Below are 16,910 nucleotides of genomic sequence, written 5' to 3'. Positions count from 1 at the left end.
GTAGGTGATTTTAAGATCATTTATTATGAACATGTAATAAAAGAGTATAGTTTTAATCTAAAAATGTCCGTTGTGACATAATTATTATCTATTTTGATTTTTTTTTTAAATAATAATGAAATATTTTATGCTTTTTAAAATTATCTGTTCATATATTTTTAAAAAATAATAATTAAAGATGTTATGCTTTTAAAAAGAACATGATTTTATGAACATTTATGCATAATTTGTGCATTTATATTTCGAATTCGAAATTTGATACATGTATTCTGTATCTAGCAAATGTTTATGCCTTTTGTCATAACAGACATGCAAGGTTGTGTTTAATACAATACAAGCAAAATAGACAAAAATTCACACAGCACAAATAATTTTACATGTTTTACCGTCATGATAAGCGACCAGGACCCTAGTTACCTCCCTTGAAGTTTCTGTTCAAACATTAGATATTAAAAGCAGAATCCATAACGTTTTACAACATTGGGTATTTGTCAGTTTGTGTGAACTTTAGATTGACCTGCATTGGTCACTTTACGTCTGTGACAATCTCAGTATTTTAAAGCACGTCACCTTGTTATAAACTGATTTTATTTCACGTCGAAACTGCACGTCAAAGCAGCCGTAGATAAATACATTAGCTATGTTGTTTATATACGGTGTAAACCGTATGATATTGACAAACACCACACCTGATGACGTCAGTCCGGAAATAGTATTTGAATATATCAGAGAAGTTAAAATCAAATACGGAAAATAACTTACGAAAAATATAACAGTTATCAAAAGAAAAGCAATGGTTGTTTTCTTTACTACGTTGAACTTCTTACGGGTGTTTGTCTCGGCTTTTGAGGAGGTCCTCTTGTTTTGCTTGTCATCAGATGACGTCATTTCCTGTATGTAAGCTATATCGTTTGCCTTATCTGTTCTTCTGACGCTCGTAAGTGATGCTTTTCGGCTATCAGCGACAATAAATTTGTATCTTTCCTGCTTTTGGGCATTGTATTTCCTTACACCTTTCCACACCAGTCCGTACAATACGACAAGTGCTACAAAACAAAGACCAACCATAAGTGACAGGCCCGCATGATAGTATGTTTGATACATGTCGTAATTTTCTTTCTCCTCTGTGGCGCAGATTGAGTCTGTGATCCGTGGAGTCGACGTTAGGGCGGTAGTTGTTCCTATCAATATAAGGACAGGCCATGATGAAACTGTAGTCACAAGCAGAACAATGAAACACGAGAGGATGGCTATCCGACGGGTCATCTGCCAACCTAGAGGAACGCATATTTTTCTATACCTAAAATAGATAATATTCTTGTGATGAAGTATCAAGTCAAAACAAAGAAGATTTTAGCTGTTCAAAATCACTCCTCGACTCCCGGATCAGTATTTTTAAACTTAATCCATTCCTGTGCATACCAAACATTCTTTTATAAGCTGTGATTGGTCAACGATTGTCTACCACCCAGTTTCTAACACGTTTCTCAAAAACTGAAACTATCTATATCTGGTTATACCGATTTAGCTTGCCAATGAGCCAAAGTAAGTGTAGACCAGAAGATATATATTGATGATCTTATGACTTTTAACTTACTGAATGTTTTAATGAGAAAACATGTTATTCTAATACCAACCCACATTTCGAACATGCACATTTCTAACAAGTTTGGCCTGTAACGAATACGTCCCCATTTGTAAAATACTGTTACATATGTGATTAGATACGAATTCCATAAAAACGACCGCTTGTGATCCAACACTGTTACCTTGCAATACCTTTTAAGCAGCATGCCTGTAGATTTTCATAAAAAATGTATAAATGTATTTAACCCTTTACCTCACATTTTTTCGGCGCTGTCCCCCATCCAAAAGATACGTCAGGGGGTTGCCAGAAGGGGGATGCGCCCCCTTCTGTTTGGGGGGTTTGAAGGGGGCGGAGTCCCCCTCATCGCCAAGAAAATTTTGGACTTGTGAGAGGCTAAAAATGACCCCAGGTCAATCATAAGGTAACGTGTAACCAACGCTAAAAAGCTTTTGACTCTATCTCAATCCCTTGAGAAGTTGCAGCACTTTGAAATAAATTTTGATGGAAAAAATCGAGGCAAAATAGTGATTTTTGGCAATTTTGAGATGTCCCCTCGTTGCCATGGTAACGGGAAATTTAAGACTTAGCATGTCGTTACAAAGGCAATGGTCCAGTTAACATTTGTGCCAAGTTTGATCAGTATTGAAGCATTTTTCATAGTTTCATAGCAGTTTGAACTTGTAACAGGAGGCTTTTCAGTGAAAACGGCCATTTTTCACAATATGCTCATGGGGGAAAGGGTTGAAAGTGAAATATTATAAAGTGAACAAAGAAAGTAATTTACTTATTGCAACGCAAACGGCGCATACAATCCACCTAAAAGAAGGGAGAAATATGGTGATAAAATACTGCGAAATCAGTTAGTTATCGCGCATAATATTTTAATTATTACTTGAATCTTTTTTTTATTTTTTTATTATCTTAATACATTTTTTCTCAAGTTTAATTTTCTTGAAATGTTTTTGGCTCCTCTGGAAGCATGTAGCTTTGAAGCCTCCTTTGAAGATGCATAGCAGAACTTTAACCAAACAAGGCGGATACGTGCATTAAAATGTTCAGATTTCTTACAATAAATGATATTTTTAGGAAGTAGGAAGATTAGTTTTTTACCTGCATTTTATCACTAAATTATCAAAATTGTCCCGTCTATTTTGATCTAGAAAAATAAAACTCATCCAACATGTTATATACCTACAATACTCACCTCTCAATGGCTATCAGCAGCAAAGCCAGGCCGGAAGCCGAGCAAAAGAAGTAGTTTGCAAACATATACAATTTACACGTCGGCGTCTTGCTGAGTATTTCCGGTTAACGTAATGCAACAACTCTAAACGGCATGGCGAAACTGGACGCTAGGAAATCCAGCAGTCCAAGAAATACTATAAATATTCTGTGATTGGACGCTTTCATGCGGAACGTGTACACCAAAAGAACAAGCAAATTTCCAGCACATCCGACAACTATTAAAATAGAGAAAAACACTACCCCTCCAACTAAACGCTCGGCTAATACATCGTACAGCTCGGAGGATGACTCCATTTCTAAATGAGCCGGTGAGTTACAATAAATTTAATGTTTTTCATAAAATATCACATTCTCATCTTATGGAAAGTATAAACCATAGACTTGTAAAATTTTCGTCATTCATTAAGCATTGTATTAAAAAGGTTGAGTAATTTTTGAATAACCATTGAATAAAAATGAAAACAATCACATAAGTGTGTGGACATTACATTCTGTAAGAATAAAAAGGATTGGCCATTTATCTTCTTTATTCGAATTTCAAACACATGAACTACAACTATTGGTACAGTGATTATTAACCCTTTACCTCATATATACGCGAAACAACGCACTTTTGACCCCCCACCTCTTTTAGGCCTCAAATAGTGACAAAATGTCCTATTTGGACCCCAATTACATGTTTTCGTTTGGGAAATGTCGCTAAAAAAAGTGAGCACTTTTTCGGCGCGGCCTCCCCATCCAAAAGATACATCAAGGGGTTGCCAGAAGGGGGATGTGCCCCCTTCTGTTTAGGGGGTTTGAAGGGGGCGGCAGTCCCCCTCATCGCCAAGAAAATTTTGGACTTGTGAGAGGCTAAAAATGATCCCAGGTCGATCATAAGGTAAAGTGTAACCAAAGCTGAAAAGCCTTTGACTCTATCTCAATCCATTAAGAGATTGCAGCACTTTGAAATCAATTTTGATGGAAAAAAATCAAGGCAAAATAGTGATTTTTGGCGAGATGTCCCCTCGTTGCCATGGTAACAGAATATTTAACACTGAGCATGTCGTTACAAAGGCAATGGTCCAGTCATCATTTGTGCCAAGTTTGATTAGTATTGAAGCATTTTTCATAGTTTCATAGCAGTTTGAACTTGTAGTAGGAGGCTTTTCAATGAAAACGGGCATTTTCACAATATGCTTATGAGGGAAAGGGTTAAATCCGTAGGGAGGGTATTGTAATTGTCATGTATGTACATGGAATAATATGGTAACATTATTCGTTTATATTGTTAGGTTCTTTATTGTTTTTGTATTTTCTGATCGCAAGATCAGTAAATACATAGCTAACATTCACGGTCTAACACAAAATTTCCTTACAGTCCTAACAACGCAAAGTAGTTCTCACTCAAAACTGCTTAAAAACCAGCAATTTAAAAGAAAGAACAATTTTTGTTACAAGTGTCCAACAAATTACTACACATTCAAACTTTAAAAGTAGCGTTGGCTTATAGAATTGTCAATAAATGCACACTCACAAATTACGCGGATGAATATGATTTTAATCAATGAAAATGCTATTTTTAGCGATGTCGATTACCGAATACTACACAAATAAATCTGACTGCCGAGTAGTTGAATATGTAGTTTCTACATGTTGGACTGTTTGGGCGAGAAGATTTTTTCTAAATTATTTACTTCAATTTTAAACAACAGGTTTACCCTGAAGGCCTGAACAAAATACCTCGAAATTACCCTAACCCGAAATGCAATGGAAATTCTAAATTTAGAATGACTTGATTTTATTCAGCCACTGTTTTTATAACTTCTCCGTGGTGCAGGGCTAACGCGCTCGTTTAATGTGTGAGAGGTCTGGAGTTCAAATCCCAGTCGAGTTAACATTTTTTTAAATTCTTTTTTTAGTGTCTTTGTTAAGGAAATAACCACGATATGCAAGGATAAAGTGTGGCTATCATAAAAAATGAACATAAATGACTTTTTAGCAACGGATATACATGTATACAATCATTTATAATCCATATGTGTAATGCATGATCAACAACACACTTGTGTAATTGTCCCTTATTATGTTATCGCTATTAGCGAAGACCCCCTCTAAAGGTATCTGTTCACACTTACTAACAATATGACACTGGTTACATTACCATGTTGATCATGTTGAGCATAATTGTTTATTATACAATAATTGTAATATCTATTTTAATAAAATAAATACAGATTTTATGAATTTTGTTTTCTTTTCTTTTTTGTGTTTTATGTGCTATTTTAATACTGAGTTTTTACGTTTACTACTATTTTAAGAATTCAATTGTCATATTGACCGACGATTATAAGTAAAAACTTAACTGGAAAAAGTCAGTAAATTATGGTTAAACTTTTAATATATAATATTGTTTATTCTTAAAACATATACATGTACATTTGTATTTTTCTTTATCATTTTTTTAAATTATCAATCAATTGAATAATTCATAAAATCTAATTTGTAACTTTGAATAATTCCTTGGCATCTTTACTAAACACGAATAACAAAATAAATAAAATCTTTCAAAGTTGATAGTGTCATATTAATACCATAAAAGTGTACCTTTTTCTCAATTATTGTACATATTTATTGTTTTTATCTCATATAGATAAAATAAAACATGTTATTGTTGTTGTTGGGTTTATTTTTTCGAATTGTATGTTTATGTATAATAATAATAAATAAATTTGAGAGTTGATCTGTGTTTATTAATTATTGTAACCAAACTAACTGACAAACATTCATTTTGAAAAAAACTTATATAACTGTAAATATTTGTTCTGTTCTGTAACGATATCAAACATCTACTCCAAAACCGGGAGAGACCGGACAATAAACGTGTGGTACTATTCGCCGGTCACTAGTAAATTCCGGTCAAAATAGACCAGGAGAGACCGGGAATTACCGATAGGAATACAACCCTCTATAAATAGATTTTCGGAATATATAGGTCACCAACTCATCATTCTATACATGTACCATAATAACCCACTGTGTACTACAAAATGATAAATAAAAATACCCCGAAGAGCGCGATTTATTGACGGAAAAGGTTATTTCATTTGAAAATGTTTGCATTGCGAAATTCTCCAGTTCGCTATTCATTGTATATATCGCGACATTTCATTTTTAATTAATAACAAGTAAAATGGTTTCCTGCGGGGAACGTTTTTAATGATATAAATATATTTCATTTAACTATTTTCAATGGGGGGGGGGGCGAGGATAAATAAACGTTTGTATCAGGAATATAGTTGACAGTAATCGATTAATATAGAAGAAGGTCTTTGGAAACTGGTGACCGTTGATGACCGGAGAAGGTCGAACATAAAACAATTATTTCTTTTTTAAGAAAATAATTAAATAGGCCTACCATTTTATGAATAATTCCGAGCAAAAAAAAATTATAAAGTAAACACACAAGTTTTCGCAGAAAATATCTCTATTTATTATGGCAGATGCCACTACGAATATTTTAATTTTGTAGATTTTCAGTATAAACAATTTATTGTTTGTAACATTTTGAGATACATATTAAAGAAACATTGATAATTTTCAAACACATCATTCAAGTTTTTCCACATAATTATAGCAAAATTAAAAATATCACGTAATAGTTTTTGTTCTTAATTAGGTGTCTTATTCCCTAGAGGATTATCCGTAACGTACCGGCAAACGGTATTTATCCAAGTTTCCGAAAAGGTCAATTAACCAATCATGTACGGTTTACAGATCACATGCTCCTCCATGTACCGAAAACAGGTCACGTGCTCCTCCATGCCTCAAAAGTTAAACGCGTACCAATACCCTGCGGTCTGGAGACCGCAGGGAATCAAGCACCCTCATACTGATCGGAATGATCGGCTTTTATTATGTCCGACTAAAAGGCTCGAGAAGTTGCTGTCGCCCTTTCTCATTCCATAAGAGGTGCCGCGCCGAGGACGCCAAAAATAAACTTATACAGGAAAACAAATACAGATATACAGTACTATTTAGATTGCAAAGATCAGAAAATACGACAGAGCTTGCAGCTCTTTGATTATACAAAGGAAGTACTCAGTAAAAGTATTTTCGTATCGACGTCCGTCTGTCAATCCAAGAACAACCATAACTTTGGTCCTTCATTCTTCGACGAAACCATCTTTATGATAATTAAGCTTTAGTTATGTTTTAGTTCTTTACATTTTGTACAATTTCATTTTTGTTTGATTATATGCCTGTAAAGGCCCGTGAATGGAAATGAATTTTATTCTATTATATTAATATAGGGCCTTATCCCTTAAATGAATGTGCGAAACTAAGTTAGGAAATTACAAAATGTGCTTACATTGTTGTATTGATGCTAAGTAAACAAATCTTAACATTAAACGTATAAAACAGCTGTGCTGACATTGTGGCAAAAGTGCATTACAAGTGTCCGATTTGAATTAAATATCCATATAAATTATGTATCTAATTCAAATAAAAAACATGTGTAAATATATGTGACTAGGTTAGTTACTAAAAAGTGTAAAAGTTGATGATGGATACTAGAAGATATACAAGACAGATTCACATGCGATACAGAAGAATGAGATATGCATAATCATATAATTATAAACAAGAGTATTTCGAATCGTCTTTAAGACCTGAAGCATTTAAAAGACATGAAACGGCCATGAAAATAAAGCATTGTATAGACATGAAACAGAAAATTTTATAGACATGAAACAGAAGCATTTTATAGACATGAAGCATTTTGAAAATGTGTGTATATGTGATGATAACAATGGTAAGACAAACAATTTCATGATATGTAAAAAAATCAACAAATAAAAGCCAGATCGATCGGTTTCCAACGTCAGGAACTTTTTTCACAAGAAGTGTTCAACTTACATTAAACATATACATACACATCTCTCCTGTGATATAACTTTTGAATTTAGTAAAACCTTGACAGTCAAATCAGTCAAATGAGTCAAGTAGTTATTAATACAATACACACTAATGGCAGTTCACTTCAATAACTTCTTGATAACAAACATAAACTCTTTTCTACGGAAGCCCTGGAGGGACATTCATTATTTAAAACGTATTACTTATTACCTATTATTTATAACCTATAACTTATTATTTACATATTATTACTATATTTAGTATTGACACGCGCCTTGTTTGGCAGGAAAACCTCTGTTTATTACATCAAGAGAATTAGCGAAAAAGATGAAGTAAAACATCAATTATAGAAGGTCATATAATACGAAAGCCCTGGAAGGAAAATTATTATTTATTACTTATTATTTATTACTTAATATGTTTAACATAATTATCAATTATAATATATTACTTATTATTTAAAACTTATTATTTATCACCTATTACTTATTTAAGTCGAATATTTCTTAGTTATGTAATAATTTACGTACTTTTCTTTTTTTAATACTTTTTTTTCAAGAACAAAAAAAATAAGTTCTACAGTGCAGAAAAATCTTTTTCGCAAATTGTAATAGAATATTATGGGAGGTAATATGGGTCACATTTTGGTACTTGGTTCAGACAAAATAGCTAAATTTGTGACCACAGTTTTTAAGGTAATGATTTATTTTCAGACAAGAAATTGATATTTCTGTGTTGTTTGGAGCAATAACTTAACAAAATAAAAAAGAGCAAAAATAAATGTCTAAATAAGATGATTGGTTTAAAAGTCTTTGATCACAATATTTCACATCCACAGCAGCACTGGTGGGGGTAATCCGGGGCGTAAACTTTCCGTTCATTTCCGTACACCCAGTAACGTGTAGTGACGTCATCCCATTTATACTTTCCCTCTGTAACAGGAACATTCTAACTACACGTGTCTATGTAAATTCAGTGACCGAAGGGTTGGGCCTTTTTATCCTAGGGGCTTGATTTATGTAGCTTTTGTAGACGATCACTGGACAATGCCACAAGCCATATATCTAAACTTAGAAAGACTTAAATGTATTTAGTATGTATAATAAGTGACCCCGGGTGAGATAAATTCTGACCCCATGCGCATTATTGACATACCTTTATAGAGGACCACAAGGTAATGAATGCCACATCCAAAATTCTAAGCTCTAGATATTACAGTTGCTGAGGAGAAGTATTTTAAGACATTTTATAATACAATTCTATATAAACTGAGTGACCCACATGGCGGGACCAATTTTGACCCTAGAGGCAGGATTTATATAACTTGCACGTCCACTTAGTGAAGCTACATTTCAGATATCTAAACTATTGGCATTGTTGTTTCATAAAAAAGAGTTAAATATGATTTCCAATATAAGCCTAAGTAAACTAAGTGACCCCTAGGGCGGGGTCATTCTTGACCACTGGGGGAAATGATTTATAAAACTTTTATAGAGGACTAAAAGGTGATGTTACATGCCAAATATCTAAGCTCTGGGCATTGTAGTTTATCAGAGGAAGATTTTTTAGCTCCTGTGACCTATTTATGCCTCAGACAGGAACCATGTACAATGTTTATGATCTCTGTCGCTCTAATTCCATAGTGTCGTAATTCCAATTATGGAAAAAATGAGTGTTTGGTATCAAAATGTTCGTAATTTATTTTTTGCTCTATCTTATGGTAAGAACAATATCACTCTGGTTCTTACCTGTAGCGATATATTGAACGGGTCTGAATGTTGTATGCCAAAATATTGCGTTAAAATAACGTCCATAATATCGTTACTTCTGTATAAACCAAAAGTGTCTTAAGATTTTAGCCACGTGATGCTGTCTTGACAAAATGGCAGATTTTTCCAGGTATGACAGCACACCACACTAATTGAAGCCACAGCTTCGAATGGCCAGGGGAGGATTTCATGGATATAGTGACTATTGTGGATTTAAATGACTGGTTGTCTTTCAAATGCATTTTCAGCATGAAATATGTTTTTGTGACATGTAATATGATCATTGGCAAATTCGAAAACATGGTTAGAAATCACATGCTGATAATTATTGATGTCAAGGCCGCCATTGTGTGTAAACATTGCTTTTAAACAGCATGCTCGATGAAAACAAGTAATTTTACAGGGGGGGGGGGGGGTACAAACTTTCAGCAATAGCAAAAAATCAACAAGGCCAAGCACCTATTTCTTTGTGATATTTTGCATGTATAGGGAGTTGCTAAAGCAGTGACAAGTTTCTGTAGACCGTATATTTGCAGGTATTTTTGCCGGAGGGACGAAAAATGTTGTTTTGGGTCTCGGACCACTATAGATTTTTGGCTTTTACGGAATGAATTGGAATTTTTTTAACTGCCTGACTGTTGCACATGGGATGATTTCATTACAGATTTGCAATGTTATGACATATATGTTCTTAACAAAATGTGTTTTCTTTTTCCAGGTTGTGTCGTTTGGGATCAGATTTATCAGACATATTTCTTGTAGGACATTGACGGCAGAAACTTGAAATTTAGTGTGGAGTGCTACCTTTCAGGAATGATTTGTTTACGTTTTATTCTGCCTGATAGCATGTAGGTGTTTTGCTTTAAATGGCATCTAATTATCTAAAGATTAATATTTTATTGAGCTGTAACAAACCTTAAAATGAAATGATAACTGCACTTAATCCTTGTGCTTAACTCAAAGCACCATGTTGTGTTATGAAATTCGGATAGCGTGAAAATCGGATTAATTGATACAAACTTTTATACAGTCAGGTGTTGCAAAACATTGTGGAGGCATTGTATTTATACATTTAACTTACAAAAAAGCCATCAAATGTGAACCATACTAGTGTCATTGTTGAATTTTGTACATGTTTTCTTTAAAACAATATACTCATGGACTGATGTTAAATTAAGTGGTGTTAACTTCAAGTTTATTTCATAATATTCTGCACTTTCATATAACGATCACAAAAAATATCAAAGAAAGAGTGCAAAAGTTTTGATGTCCAAGGCATTATACAATCCAAGAGTAGTCATATTGAAAGAAAGAGAAAAAACAAGTGTTCAGTCCTGTATCATTTGTTCGGGTTCTTGAAACAGTACGTCCAAATATCTAAGACTATCGGTGTGTAAAAGTTGCGATGTCCCTATACCAAATGTTTATCTTTTTTACTGAAATTTATTCAATACCAAAACTATTTTTGTAAAGAAAATATTATACTTAATTCAAAGTTTTCATCAATGATAAAATGTAATTTATTATGTCTGTTGTTTATTGACAACTTACATGAATGTACACTAAAGTGAGATGAAATGAGTATCTATGGAAACGGGATAAGTGAATTTGAGATGAGTATCTATTAAGTTGTGGTAAGTGATCTATGGAATATAGGGTTAAAATGATCTTATTTATAAATGTTTGCGAAATATTTTATGGAAGATACTGTTAAAAGACTTTTAAGAAACTTTAATGTGGTAACGAAAGTTAGTTTTAAAATATTTTCGGTTTGCACTAAATTTCACTATTAGAAATATAATTTAAAGGCACCAAGATAATCATTAGTGCCAGGCACAGCCGAAAAGTAAGACATAAAACACTACAAATAAACTTTAGCAAACGCTTCGTCGGAATGAATGCCATAAACCAAATGGTTGACCTTGACCTTTGAAACGTGACCTTTAAGTTGTACTGGTCGGTAGGGCTTATCAACATACATACATTCGAAGCGTATAATATTAATGTCATGCGCTCGGACGTCCAAAAATGAAGTTAGAAGAAATTACTTTCACTTAGAGGCCAAGGTTAATGTTTGCTATCTGGGGTGAAACTGACATTTGACCTGTACTGATCACTAAAGTTTATGAAGGTACATTCACAAACAATGTATACATTAATAAACATTTAGGTGGGAGCATTTTTATTTTATGATAAAATAAGTAAAAAACCATCCTCGTTATACACTGGCCTATGTGGGTTTGTAAACAGGACGAATCAAAGTCAATATATCTGTTCAGTTTAAAGACTGTTGTTAAAATTACTTTTGTTGTATAGAACGGCTACTATTTTATATTTAGAGGTCACGGACACCTTAACCCCATGAACTCACGTGGGCGTTGCGGACGCATGCATGCATCTGTGTGGAGTTTAAAGGTGTAAGCACATATGTCATAACGCAACTGTTAATATTTGGTAATCAAGTAAACCTTGACTCTGTGACATCTAAAAAGGTGCTGAAAAGCACATCAAGTTGCATACTGACATCTGTAAAATTCAAAGGCTTCCTGTTTATGATCATGGTAAATGTTCAATATTTTGTTATATGTCTGACGTTAACATTTGACTTCGTGACCTTTCGGTGGGAATGACTAGTACAAATCATGAAGTTGCATACACATGTGCTATTTGGAAAGAAGTACGTTTGTTTCGTTAATATTAGCTATTTCAGGACTTGGTTAAGGGCAAGTAACATGGCGTAAGGGCATTCTCAAAACTTGTCTTATATAAGTAATGGTCTATATATTCACTATGCATCTACTTGGTAAATAAACAAAGAGTAGGTGATTTTAAGATCATTTATTATGAACATGTAATGAAAGAGTATATTTTTAATCTAAAATCGGTTTTGACATATTAATTATCTGTTTTGATTTTTTACATTAATAACTAAATATTTTATGCTTTAATAAACATGATTTTATGAACATTTATGCATAATTTGTGCATATATATTTCTAATTCGAAATTTGATACATGTATTCAGTATCTAGCAAATGTTTATGCCTTTTGTCATAACAGACATGCAAGGTTGTGTTTAATACAATACAAGCAAAACAGACAAAAATTTCACATAGCACAAATAATTTTACATGTTTTACCGTCATGAAAAAGCTGATATTACTGCAAGCGAGCAACTAGGACTCTAGTTACCTCCCTTGAAGTTTCTGTTCAAACATTAGATATTAAAAGCAGAATCCATAACGTTTTACAACATTGGGTATTTGTCAATATGTGTGAACTTTAATTTGACCTGCTTTGGTCAGTTTACGTCTGTGTCAATCTCAGTATTTTATAGCACGTCACCTTGTTATAAACTGATTTTATTTCACGTCGAAACTGCACGTCAAAGCAGCCGTAGATAAACACATTAGCGATGTTGTTTATATACGGTGTGAACCGTATGATATTGACAAACACCACACCTGATGACGTCAGCCCGGAAATAGTATTTGAATATATCAGAATAGTCAAAATCAAGTATGGAATATAACTTATGAAAAATATAGCAGTTATCAAAAGAAAAGCAATGGTTGTTTTCTTCACTACGTTGAACTTCTTACGGGTGTTTGTCTCGGCTTTCGAGGAGATCCTCTTGCTTTGCTTGTCATCAGATGACGTCATTTCCTGTATGTAAGATATATCGTTTGCCTTATCTGTACTTCTGACGCTCGTAAGTGATGTTTTCCGGTCTGATACTGAAGATCCATCAGCTGCAATAAATTTGTATCTATCCTGTTTTTGCGCATTGTATTTTCGTACAACTCTCCACACCAGTCCATATAAGACGACAAGTGCCACAAAACAAGGACCAACCAGAAGTGTCAGGCCCCCATGATAATATATTTGGTACATGTCGTAATTTTCTTTCTCCTCGGTGGCGCAGATTGAATCCGTGATCCTTGGAGTAGACGTTAGGTTGGTAGTTGTTCCTATCAATATAAGGACAGGCCATGATGAAACTGTAGTCACTAGCAGTACAATAAAACACGAAAGGATGGCTGTCCGACGGGTCATCTGCCAACCCAGGGGAACGCATATTTTTCTATACCTAAAAAAGATAATATTCTTGAGATAAAGTATCAAGTCAAAACAAAGAAGATTTTAGCTGTTCAACATCACTCCTCGACTTCCGGATTAGTATATATTTTTAAACATAATCCATTTCTGTGCATACCAACCGTATGATAATAAACAGTCTTTTATAAGCTGTGGTTGGTCAACGATTTTCTACCACCAAGTTTCGAACTTGTTACATGTACCACAAAAACTGAAACATTTTATATGTGGTTATACCAATCCAGCTTGCCTATAAGCAAAAGTAAAAATTGTAGAGTATTGTGATAGAAGATATAATTATGTTCTTTTGCCTTTTAACTTACTGAATATTTTAGTGATATACAGAATCTGTTGCATACGCCATTCTAATACTCGTACCAACCCACATGTCGGACATGCACATTTATAACATATTTGACATGGTAGGAATACGATTTCATTTGTAAAATATTGTTACAAATGTGATTTGGTCTAACAATGCTACTTTTCATATACCTTTAAAGCAGCATACTTCCAGCTTTCCATTAAAATTTTAAAAGTGAAATATTGTAAAGCAAACCAAGACAGTAATGTGTCAAGTAATAAAGTAATTGTTAATGGCGCTTACAATTCAAGTATATTACCTGAAAGAAATCATAATATGCAAATAATAGCCCTTACTGCGTTAGTCACGCAGTAGAAATCTGGTAATATCTTGAATATGGCGAAATGAGTTATTTATCTCACATAACATGTAAATTATTACTTCAATCTTTTTACTTTTCTTATAATTTTAGTGCATTTTTCTCAAGTTTGATTTTCTTGAAATATTTTGACTCCTCGTTTTTTTTCTAAACCTTGATGAATGGCTGTGTAGATTTGAAGACGGACAAATTTGAGATCAATTATATGCAGATCCACAACAGAACTTTACATAACATGACAAACAAGCTGTATACGTGTACTAGATATTCTCGGATTTCAGACAATTAATATTATTTAAGGAAGATAAATATTTTACCTGCATTTATCTCTAAGTAATCAAGATTGTTCTTTACATTTTATAAAGAAAAGCAAAACTCAACCAAAATATAATATACCTGCAATACTCACCTCTCAATGGCTATCACCAGCAAAGCCAGGCCGGAAGCCGAACAAATGAAGTAGTTGGCAAACCAATATAATTTACACGTCGGCGTCTTTCTGAGTATTTCCGGTTGACGAAATGTAACAACTGTAAACGGCATGGCGATACTTGACGCCAGGAAATCCAGCAGTCCAAGAAATACGATAAATATCCTGTGATTGGACGCTTTCATGCGGAACGTGTACACTAGAAGAACAATCAAATTTCCAGCACATCCGATCACCATTAAAATAGAGACAAATACTACCCCTCCAACTAAACGCTCGGCTAATACATCGTACAGCTCGGAGGATGACTCCATTTCTAAATGCAATGGTGAGTTACAAGAAGTTTTAATTCTCTTATTAAGAATCACAGTCTCTCCTTGTGGAATTGGTAAATCAAAGACTTGTATAATTTTCGTCAGTCATTTAGCATTGTAAAAGGTTGTAATGAGTAATTTTTGAATAACCAATTGACAATCAGATACATTTGTGGAAATTACATTCCGTAAGAATAAAAAGGATTGGCCATTTCCGGCCATCTAATTGTTTTAAGTTAAGTTCTTATTGTTTTAAGTTATGTTTCAATTTTCAGGAAACGATTACTATTTATACAAAGTAATATTAAATGGGTCACTTATATTTGTTGTCTAATATTTATCTTCCTTATTCGCATTTCAATCAAATGAACTATAACGTTTGGTAAAGTGACTATTACATCAGTTTGTAGCGGAAGGAATTGTCATTATGATGTATGTATATGGAACAATGTGGTAACATTATCCGTTTATATTGTTAGGTTCTTTATTGTTTTTATAAAAAAGAAGTACTCAGTAAAAGTCTTTTTGTATCGACGTCCGTCTGTCTGTCTGTCTATACACGAACAACCATAACTTTGGTCCAAATCATCTTTAAGATAATTAAGCTTTAGTTATGTTTTAGTTCTGTACATCTTGTACAATTTCATTTTTGTTTGATTATATGCCTGTAAAAGCCCATGAATGGAAATAAATTTCATTCTATTATATTAATATAGGGTCTTGTCCCTTGGATGTGAGAAACTAAGTTAAGACATTGCGAAATGTGCTTATACTGTTATATTGATGCTAAGTAAACAAATCTTGGCATTGAACTTGTGAAACATCAACTCTGACATTGCGGCAAATATAAGCAAATGTGCGATAAAAGTGTTGAATGTATCTCATTCAAATAGAAAAAAATGTGCAAAAATGTGTGACTCTGTTAGTTACTTAAGAGAGTCAACTGATGATGGATACCAGAAAGTTTACGAGACAGATTCACATGCAGTGCAGGTTCATTGGATATGCATAATCATATAATTATGAACAAGAGTACTTAGAATCGTCTTCAAGACATCAACCTGAAGCGTTTAAAAAAACACGAAACGGGAGCATTTTATAGCCATGAAAATAAAGCATTTTATAGACATGAAACAGAAAATTTAATAGATATGAAAAGACATGAAACAGAAGCATTTTATAGACATAAAACATTTTGACAAGGTGTGTATATGTGATGATAACAATGGTAAGACAAATAATTTTATGATATGTAAACAAATCAACAAATAAAAGCCAGATCGATCGGTTTCCAACGGCAGGTTCATTGTTTACAAGAAGCGTTTAACTTACTTTAAACATGAACATATACATCTCTCTTGTGATTTAGTTCAAATATTCGACCTTGACAGTCAAATCAGTCAAACCAGTCAGGTATTCATCTAATACAAAACACACTAATAATCGTAGCAGTTTATTTTTCATAACTTTTTAATAATCAAACATAATTTTTTAAAGCTTTTAAGTTTTATTTTACAACCATGTTTGTTTGTTCGGGTTGAATCTCATTTTCACAAATTGTAACATAATATTAGGGGAGGTAATACGGGTCACAATTTGGTACTTTATTCAGACAAAATAGCTAAACTTGTGACCACAGTTTTTAGGGTAATGATTTATTTTCAGACAAGAAATTGATATTTCTGTGTTGTTTGGAGCAATAACTTAACAAAGAAAGAGCAAAAATAAATGTCTAAAAAATATGACCGGTTAAGTCTCAATAATTATAAGTCTTTGATCACAATATTTCACATCCACAGCAGCACTGGTGGGGGTAATCCGGGGCGTAAACTTTCCGTTCGTTTCCGTACACCCAGTAACGTGTAGTGACGTCATCCCATTTAT

At 33.4% G+C, this 16,910-nt stretch overlaps 1 protein-coding gene across 2 annotated transcripts; it reads right to left on the bottom strand.

Annotated features, from left to right (window-relative positions):
- Window positions 1-145: 145 nt before the first annotated feature.
- LOC132730843 (cholecystokinin receptor type A-like) lies at window positions 146-15,275 on the bottom strand. Of its 2 annotated transcripts, none has more exons than XM_060716913.1 (2): window positions 14,692-15,275; window positions 146-1,300 (listed from the first exon to the last, which is right to left on the bottom strand). In XM_060716913.1, the coding sequence occupies exons 1-2, from the start codon at window positions 15,024-15,026 to the stop codon at window positions 532-534; spliced, it is 1,104 nt and encodes a 367-aa protein (XP_060572896.1). In that variant the 5' UTR covers window positions 15,027-15,275; the 3' UTR covers window positions 146-531. The 2 variants fall into 2 exon arrangements, with proteins under 2 accessions (XP_060572896.1, XP_060572895.1); XM_060716912.1 differs by lacking the exon at window positions 146-1,300 and adding an exon at window positions 12,325-13,591 and having other exon boundaries at window positions 14,692-15,168.
- Window positions 15,276-16,910: the final 1,635 nt, after the last annotated feature.

This window comes from Ruditapes philippinarum, unplaced genomic scaffold (assembly GCF_026571515.1).
Source record: "Ruditapes philippinarum isolate M1 unplaced genomic scaffold, ASM2657151v2 ctg827_1_1_1_1, whole genome shotgun sequence".
Classification (NCBI taxonomy): domain Eukaryota; kingdom Metazoa; phylum Mollusca; class Bivalvia; order Venerida; family Veneridae; genus Ruditapes; species Ruditapes philippinarum.
The sequence above is the reverse complement of the archived record's forward strand: the minus strand, read 5'-3'. Positions and strand labels throughout refer to the sequence as shown.